We start from the raw sequence: 9,790 nt of genomic DNA, 5'->3' as shown, positions 1-9,790 counted from the left end.
GGGGGGGGGGGGGGGGGGGGGGGGGGGGGGGGGGGGGGGGGGGGGTCTGGGCGGCAGGATGACTGATAGAGACAGACACAAACAGACAAAAAGCAATAATTACTACTGCCTGCTTTCACAAAGTATGTGATGTGTAGTGGGACACTGGGAAAAAATATAATAAATCCAGGCATGGGAGAAACCCTCCCCCGCCCCCACCCAACACACACACAAATCTAATTAAATTAAAAATAAATTGCTGTTTATCTGAGTTATGAAGTGCTGCAAGAACGAATCAACAAAACACGGCTGTGGAGGAAGAGGAGGAGGAGGAGGAGGAGGAGAGACGTCAGGCAGCGTGTGAACCGACCTTCCACTCCTGCCTCGTGTGGTGAGAAGATCCTGGCGTCTCCACAGGGGGAGGTGCTGATGTAGAGGTGGAACTGGACGTTGTCCTTTAACCTGTAGCCCCCCTTGTCACAGTGCACAAATATGGACTTGTGTTGGTCGTCCTTGGTGATGCTGGCAGGAGAGACAGACGGACAGGACGGGGGTTCAGAATTATTGAAGTAAGAACACACTCTCAGTGTCTAATCTGTGATGTCACACGTCTGTGTGTCGTGCAGAATGACGTCATCGCCAAAGTCTTTTTTTTCATCTTTTGTTTCTTTTGAATCAACAGATTTTCCCAAATTCAGACTCAAACATAAAATTGTCCTTTTTTTGAATGAATCACATTTCATTTCTCAACACTTTTTAACGGACGACTACAACGACACACAGTGTATTTTAATTAATTCCATCATTTGGATGAATTTTTGGATTAGTCCCAGTTGAACAGAGGAAGTTGAATGAACGTTGATTGATTCTGATTAATCATGTTTGTTATAATCAGAGCCACTACTTTACTGAACCAACAATAACAGTAAAAAATTTTTTTTTTTTTAAATTAAATGTTTTTGTTCTTTGTAAATGTCCAAAAAATTCCTAAACTGCAGGTTGGGCAAAAAAGACAAAAAATTTTCTTTAAATTTAAGTTTGTTTTTTTAAAAATTCAAGATGAAAATAAAATAAAATAAAAAAAGTTTTCATTTATTGACAGCTGACACTGTCCAACTACAACCAGGTGGCGCTGTAATACTTGTAAACATCCATCTTGAAAATCTTAAAAATGTGTCTTTGTTCCGCAGCCTGACGGTTGCATCTATTTTTAGTTCAATACAAGTGTCCTGACATGTGTCCTTATACATGTGTCCTTATATGTGTCCTATAGGAAACACAGGACGTTACGTCCACTGACCTGAGGAAGAACTCCAGCTGAGTGTAGAGGTATCTGATGAGCGAGCGTCTGGCGATTATCTCGGCGTGACAGTCATTGAGCGCCAGGCCGCGGTCACTCATGTACTCACCGTTGATGCACTTGGTTCCCGTGGAGACACATATGACCTGTGCTTCCTTCACATCGGTCCCTGGTAACAGGAGGGAGAGGGAGAAACAAAGACGGATTAAAAAAACATATGAAGTGTGTGAATGACATCATCTGAAAATTAATTACAATACAAACTTTGCTGATTGTCTCAAATAATGATAAAAAAAATGTGACTAATCTCAATGAATTAATTAATGAACACAACACAAATAATGAGAATTCCTTTACCTTAATCATTGACAGGGAAGTTATTCCAACAACAACCAGACAGAGTAAACGATAAACTTCATTTTAGTTCTGAAGTTTAACTGATTGAGCTGTGATAATAACCCACTGTGGTTGATTAATCATCAAGTAGGAAAATAAAGTAATGACTTGGACATTAACTCGTCACGTTTGTTTGTTGAAAAGATGGGTAATGACTTGGACATTAACTCGTCACGGTTGTTTGTCGAGAAGATCATGAAAATAATAGAAAATTTGATTTTTGAGGGTTTTTTTAAAGGACATATTTAAGAAAACTCGTACTTTACTTTTACACAGAAACCCTGATTTATTTGTAGTATATTCTGTGATGAAACACACAGTCACCCTCCTAACCCACCTGTTGTCATGACGACTCCCGCCAGAACTTTCCGTCGTGCGTGTGGGGAGGTGAAGTTGTCCGTCAGTTCACTGAACTTATCCACCACTAGACGAGAAACGGCGTCAGCCAGAACCTGGAATCACACACACACACACACACACACACCAACGTGGCACAGCCACACGAAAGACAAACTGCTGTCAGAGACGTCGTCGTACAGAGACGACGTGATGTCGTCCACACCCGTCACCGTCAAACAAGAATCAGACACTCGAAGACAACAACAGGTTCAGGTGGTGAATAAGTCCGTTCACGTCGTTCACACCAAACACAGGGTGAATCTAAGTCAAATCTAAGCAAAACCCGGTTTGTTGACTTTAGAGGTGAGTTATAACAACAGTCAAAACTCTGCGGTGACATATGGACTGGACCGGACACATTTGTCTTCCCTGGACGTCCAGCCCAGCTGGTCGGCTTTTTGTCCACGGCTAATGTGATGGAAAAGGATAATAACGGAGCGGAGAGACGACGGCTGGATGACCGCAAATTAAAGAGATTATTCCAGTATTACTTCCCTCCTGCTTCAGAGTCACCGGCTCGTAGCCGGATCGTTTGACTCTGGAATGACAAGGTTGTATATGGAGTGGAGAGGAATATAAATCTTCAGGGGTCTGTAACAGTCACAAAGCTTACTTTCTTTTACATTCTTTTGGAGGCGGAAAGAAAAATCAATCAAAATAAATCTGCTTGACACAAAGAAAAATAGTGGCGTACTTAAATTTCCAGAAAAACTGGAAAAACTTTGTGGTGAGTTTTGATATTTAGAGCATTTTTATGATCAACTTCATACTTTAAAACCGAGGAGTTGTTTTTGGGCCAACAACAATGTTCAAAAACAACAAAATCCAGGTTTGATGCCTGACAATTTCTCGGCGCCCCAGCACCAGATGACCGGAGGCCAAGTACTGGTCCACGGCCAGGAGTTTGAGCATCTCTGCCTCACAGTATTTAACAGAAACTGGTTCCTGTGCTGGAGTACAAATATTTTTTCCATTTATCGTATTTGTCAGACAAGAAAAAAAATAACGCTGCACTCAGTGGACACAACTATTAAATTAATGAAGACGGAAGGTGAGTAAAGAAAGAAAAACAATGATTTTGAACAGGAGGCTGTGGACGTCGTGTCACTAACGGTTATCAACCTCTCAGACGCTGTCGAGACTCAGACCGGGAAACGTGACGAGAATCAGGTTTTAGTAAAAATTAGCATTCCATTAGAGAGGTCAACAAATGGAGCAGCTCAGAGTGGACAGGTAAGTATATCGCAATATATGGTTGCGTATCGTATCGTCAGATTCTTGCCAATACACACCTCTAATAAATACACGCTTGTTTGACTGTTAGGTTTTTAGGTCATTGTTTTTTCTGGGATCTGATTCTGCAGCTTCTTACAGACCAACACCAACACTGTGTGTTGTCAAAGTCTGTTGGAACAGCCTGGTCATGATAAATATTTCATGGTGTTGACCTCGTTCAATCGGTGTAAAAAAAACAACATAATAATGGAGTGAAACAACGCAGAAAGGTTGTGTTGTGGTCAGTAAGTTCAACAATTTATAAAGAATTCATGTCCTACCTGGGGTAAGTGGAGCTGCAATCCCTCTCTTGGTATGGGTTGCCGTGACGGGGTCTGGTCTAGTTGCATATTGAAGAGAGCTGAGAGGGCGGCCTGCGCTGCCCGGGCTTTCGCTAGCTTCTTGTTGCGCCCTGAACCTTCAAAAGTCTGTGCATCCACCGTTACTGACATGACAAAATTCTTAGCGTGACTCTCCCCACTCTCTGAGACAAAGTCATACTTGAGGCCCGGTCTGAGCTCATTGAGAATCATGACTGGGTTTTTGCCACTGGAGGGTGAAGTGAACGCCGACGGAGGGGGCAGCGGGGCCTGGACAAGGTTGCTGCCAGGCGGTGTCGGCAGCGGGTACTCCCCGAGCGAGTTCAAGGAGCTGCTACCGTTGGAGCCTAGATAGAAAGACTCTTCGGGCGCAGCCGGGGTCTCAAAGCCATTGAAAAGCATGTCGGGGAAGTCGGCTTGGTCGGATGTAAAATCCGTGTTGACTGTCAGAGTCCGACCCATGGCCAGGTGTGCCTCGGAGGCATTGGGGAACTGGACAAAAGAGCGCAGCGCCTTCTCGGCCGCGTTCAGTTTGGCCTTCTTCTTCGTGGGGCCCATGCCCTCAAACATCTGTCCGTTGACCTCTACGGTCATTACAAACACCGGGGCGTGGACCGGTCCCGTCTGAGACAGCAGTTTGTACTGAAGACCCGGTTTGATTTCATTCAGCTGCATCAGGGCATTCTTAGGCAGAACCGGCCCCGGGGTTTTCTTGCGCTTTTTGGCTCGGAACTTGGAGTGCGTATGTCCATTGGTTCCCTCCTCGAGGGGACGCTTGCGATTGCTCGGGCCACTTCCATTGGGGAGCTGTTCACCCACTCCCTGCCCGTCTTTGCAGGACACGTTGTCCAGGTTTCGGTTTTCCTTTACGTCGGTGCTGCTTGAACCTGCGGTGCCCAGAAAGAGTAACTTACAACGCCTTCGTTGCAGGATCTTGTAAATGCAAAATTTATAGATTCCTTTATCACTCTTTGGAACTGAATGAATGATTTGTGTTCCTTTATTTCCACAAGAGAGATTTGAGTTAAAGTCAACATTCTCTGATTGGCTAATATTACTACATGATTAGCACGTTATTGATTTATCTAGTCTTGTAAAAATGATGGCAGGAGCATGTGTCCGATGTTGAAACTGGAGTGAAAATTTTATGGTAAAATAAAACAGTACTTTATCCAGAAAGTTATAGAAGTAATTTGTTGTTTTACAAAGTGTTTAAAATTTGTTACAACAAAAATCTACGTTCCTAATAAAAATATATGGAACACTTTTAAGGTTTTACAGCCCTAGGGGTTTAAGATGGTACTGCACAAGTGTAAAACAAAACAGTGATGGGGAAACAAGAAAGAGAAAGAAAAGAAGGAAGAATGAATTAGAAAGAAATTAAAAGATAGATGTGAAAGTGTTAAAAAAAAAGAAGAGACAAAGAAGTTGAAGTAGAAAAAAAGACAAATAAGAAAATAAAATGACAGGATAAAAAATTGCACAAATAATAATAGAATTAAAAAAAATTAAAAAGTGAAAAAGAAAAGGAAATATAATTTGAAAAGACAATTAATGAAAAAAAAGAAAGAAACGGAAAGAGAGAAAAAATTAAAGAAAGAAAGACAGGAGGAACAAATGAGCTCTTCCCTGATTGGTCCAACACTTTTTAATCTCCTGAGAGCCTATAAAGAAATCGGATCCATTTTTAATGCTCTGATATACACTGAACAGGGGAACACATATCACTGAATCCAGTTAGCAAAGTGGATGGAATATTGGCAAAAATTTTCATTTATAACATCCTTCAGCAAAGGCTTGATAGGTTACTCCTTGCGGTACTCAGGAGAAAGAGAAGCCGCAGTGTGCATAAGTTGGACTGTAGGTTGGGGGGAGTTGAGGGAGTGCAGGGGAGGAGTGCAGAGGGAAGGAGCTGAGGACCAGGCAAACAGGACAACACATCATATAGGCAGAAGGAGGAGAGTCCACCGACTGCAGGATCGCAAAGGCTTGGCTGACTGCTGGCATGGAGGAAGCTTACAGTGCTGTTTGGTCAGAATTTTAAAAAAGGAATGACTGACGGATTAAGAAAATGAGGGGCGGGGTCTGAACATGACAGACATTAGGTTCTAATGAGGTGCCATTCACAAGACCGTGGCCTCTGAGATCCCCCCCCCCAACATGGAGTCTGTCAGAAAACACAGTGTGTTTTTTTTTAGTTGCAGTCTGAACCAACATGCTGTTATGATCTGCACATGTCAACTGACAGGACTAAAAAAAAAAAAATAAAAAAAAACAAGGATCAAAAACACAAAATGCACATCCACACTCCAGCAGCTCTACTACGTTCATGCAGTACTCCTCGTCTGTCAAACTACTACAGAGCTCCGCAGCAGGAGAGGAAGTGCACAAAGCAGTAGAGTGGTGGCTCAATATGTGGGTTAGGGTCTCAGTCACTGAGCGTCTCAGAGAAAAACTGCTACAGAATGAGTTAGTGTAGATATAACTGCCGCTTGAGTATGACGTTTGAGGTCAAAAACTGTTATTTTAGGATTAACGTACGCACAGGGGTAAGTCAAAAAGTCCTCAGACGGATGAACCACAGAAGAAGAATGACACTTGACACAAATTTACCATTAACTTCCACTTGATTTAACCTAGAACTTTCTGACTTAGCCGTTTCAAACTCTACATACAAAAACAAAGCCCCTGACATGTTGTCAACTCTAGCAAATAATAAAAGTACGTCATTTAAAAAAAAAAATAAAAATCCAAAACTCTGTCCAGAAATTGAGTTTTTAATCTGACGACAAATCACGAGAGCAACGGCCAAGACGACATGCACTGAAGACACACACATGCAGTGACGGCCATTACAGCGGCAGCATTGGTGTGTAATCATGAACCTTTTTTTATGTAAAAAAAAAAAAATGTTGCTTGTATAGTTTATTTGGATTTTCCTTTAGTGATAATTATTAAAAATAACTGATTTTTTCCATCAAAACCTACACCAAAAAATATTAGAAAAAAAAATTTTTGACACTAACATGAAAAGCTTTAAATTCAGGTTGAAGCTGCGGAGACGAGTGCGACTTGACAACTCTAACACATTCCAACATGTTTTTTTTTCTTCTTCTCTTCGTCTTCTGACGCCTGTGTACTGAGTTCAAACAGAAACAGTTCTAATTAAAGTTCCATATTCTGGAGCCGGGGAGTTGAGTTTCTCTGCGCGGTGACCTGGAGCCACCAAGTTTTAATGAGTCTTCGCCTCAGAAAAAAAGTTTCATCGGAGTTTTTTTTGTCACAGATTGAGAAGAAAAATTCAATTTCCAAAAGTGAATTATTTAGATTACATCATTTAGTGAATTAATAATCTACATCTGAATATTTTTTAATGAAATATCAACGAGGTTCGGATGCCTTTTTTTTTCCTTTTTGTAAAATTGTAATAACACAGCAGACGGCACAAATAAACACGAAGACAATTGTCTGTTACATTTCATCAACTTTCAAATCTAAAAAAGTCCTCATCTATAGTGTATTATATGTCTCTTTTTTTTAAAAAAATAGTTATTTTACAAAGTTTTTTTACAGAAAAACCAATCATAAAATCCAGTAGGAAAATAAACTATATTATTCCAACATATACTACAATATTTAAATGTATATTTTGAGGTATATATATATATATGTATGTATATGCACTTCATACTGTGGTTTATTCTGGAGAATATTCTGGTTATTTGGCCTCGTCTTAGATCGTTGACATCATAATGAACATAATTGTCAACTCTCATGTTTACAGGACATTAATGATAATTAATTGCAGTCAAATATATATTAATTAACTGACAACCCTGGTTGCTAGGTCGGCCGAGGCAGTTTTCAAATTTCTAGCAAGATGCTGAGCAGGCAAGAAATGCACGGGTGTTTACAGTGATTCCACTTCAGTCAGAGAGGAAGACATTGCAGGTCACATGACGGGAGGAAGGACAAGAAAAAAAGTCCATGCAAAGATGGAGTAGAGAGTGGACACTGCAAGGTCAGAGGTCAGACAGACAGAGAAATGAGGAAAAGAATAATAAAAAAAAATAAATAAAAAAATCACTCACTCATATTCTCCTCCTCATCTACGTCCATGGTAACGGGTTTGTTCGGACCTGAGAGGAGCCTCGCCCCCACCGCACCTGCACATCAGAGGACAGAAGGGCGGAGCGCGTCAGTGATGCACACACACACACACACACACACACACACACGGACTCATCGCCAGCCCTTGAGTGGCTACAGTGGCAATAAATTTCCTCGCTTGACGCCCTGCACGGTGGTAAGTAGCGTGAGGTATAAATATTCAGCGGGTAAAAAAATATCAAGGTGAGCGAGGAGGCCGCAGCTGACGGGCCTTAATAGCAGGAGCACTCTATTGTGACTTTAATATCCCTGCAATTAGACCTCACTTCCCGCCGCCTGCTGTGATATACACACCAATGACACGGCCAAGTCGGCCCGCTGTCGCACACGCTCCTACACACACACACACACGCTGATCAAAGCTTCATTACACAACGCTCCTCGCACCAACATTTCATTAAGTTATTTCCTGAAATTTGCTGAGCGTTGGCTCAAAGAACGTCGAGTGAAAAATGAACCGTCGGTGAATCCACGTCGCGGTCTTACGTTAGCGTCAAGCTACATTCAGTTCAGTCTTTAAATACAGTGATGTACCAGCAGGGTTGGTACACGTCCTCAAAATACAATAAAAAAAATCATGATCATGAGTGAGGAGGTAAAGTAAATGAGTTAAAGTTCACAGGCTGCTGCCACAGGAGGCGCCGTTAAGTGTGTTCCATGAACCGGCGAATCGTAACCACCGGGGACAAACACTGGACCACAGGACGTGACCACGTCTCTGGTCACAGGCAGGGGGCGTCGCAGTTTCCAGGGTTCGACCGAAAACTGTTTATAAAAGAAGAGTAAACGTACGAGTTGGGAGACACTACATCGATGGAAAAAAAATAAAAATAAAAATCTGCTTTGACAGAGATAAAGTCGTCTCGTTTTCAAACTGTGACGAGTGGAAAAACTTCCCAACAACAACAACAAACTGGAGTAAAAATAAAAATGTGTTACTTCTCAGAGAAAGAGAGCGAGAGAAAGTGTTATGATTCTGAACAGATTGTGCTGATTTTCTCTCTCTCTCTCTCTCAGCGTTTGTCTCTCTGCCCGCCTTCCATCAGTGCCCCCATCCCTCAGCCAGACACTTTCTTAAGCTAAACTAAATGGGCTAATTAATCTGGGCTAATGGTGGGTGACAGCAAATATGCTAGCACAATTATCATCCTATTAAAGATTCATATTCCAGCCCATAATTGAAGATGAAAAGGTGGGGTGAAGGGAGGAAGGCCGGGGGGGTCGGTCCAACTAAGCCTCATTTTCCTGCGTCTGGTCTTCAGCCCACAGCCCACTCTGATCACACGGCCCACACGGGACAGACCAGTTAATCAGTAGTTATTAAACCTGAAGTGCCTGAGATGTGTGATGATCAATAAGGCACACGTTTTTAACATTAATAATTAAATACTCACGTATCATAACGCAGCGCCAATGACGAGAGTTCCCACTGGGGGGCAGTCAAGTGAGTTTTATCTATTTAACCCATTTAGCTTTGATGGACTTCACAGTATTTCTAGAATACCACTAAAAGAATACATTTATTTATTATTAATATTGCAATAATTTATTGTATCACTAAAAGAATACATTTATTTATTATTTATTATAAATATTGCAATAATGTATTGTACATTAAACAATTAAAGTTAGTTTACAAAAATAAAAACATTTTTTAAAATATATTTGAGTTTATTTTTCTACACAACATAACATTAAAGTTAGTTTACAAAAATAAAAACTTTTTTAAAATATATTTGAGTTTATTATTCTACACAACATAAAATAATAATTCTTGTTGAAGTAATTTAATATTTGAACACACCCTTTCACCTTTGACCCCCCACCTCACCCCCCACATGCAGCAGTGAGACGCGGTGGTTGAGTGGACGCCATGAGAGGCCGGGAAAGACACAGATGAGAAATGAGATGAAAAACCTCAAATCCAATCTGGCCTGGTTAGAGGGGCTGG

General features: G+C 41.4%; 1 protein-coding gene across 3 annotated transcripts in view; it reads right to left on the bottom strand.

Annotated features, from left to right (window-relative positions):
- The window catches only part of adarb1b (adenosine deaminase RNA specific B1b), an 84,132-nt gene that overhangs the window by 14,335 nt on the left and 60,007 nt on the right, over positions 1 to 9,790 (bottom strand). For all 3 annotated transcript variants that reach the window (XM_008329082.3, XM_017039982.2, XM_025064016.1), the window contains 5 exons: positions 7,761 to 7,835; positions 3,631 to 4,556; positions 2,013 to 2,127; positions 1,280 to 1,448; positions 350 to 501 (listed from right to left, as the gene is read on the bottom strand). In XM_008329082.3, coding sequence (XP_008327304.1) covers positions 350 to 501; positions 1,280 to 1,448; positions 2,013 to 2,127; positions 3,631 to 4,556; positions 7,761 to 7,788 — 1,390 coding nt within the window. In that variant the 5' untranslated portion in view covers positions 7,789 to 7,835. The remainder of the gene's footprint in view (positions 1 to 349; positions 502 to 1,279; positions 1,449 to 2,012; positions 2,128 to 3,630; positions 4,557 to 7,760; positions 7,836 to 9,790) is intronic.

This window comes from Cynoglossus semilaevis, chromosome 16 (genome assembly GCF_000523025.1).
Source record: "Cynoglossus semilaevis isolate Cse_v1.0 chromosome 16, Cse_v1.0, whole genome shotgun sequence".
Classification (NCBI taxonomy): Eukaryota; Metazoa; Chordata; class Actinopteri; order Pleuronectiformes; family Cynoglossidae; genus Cynoglossus; species Cynoglossus semilaevis.
The sequence above is the reverse complement of the archived record's forward strand: the minus strand, read 5'-3'. Positions and strand labels throughout refer to the sequence as shown.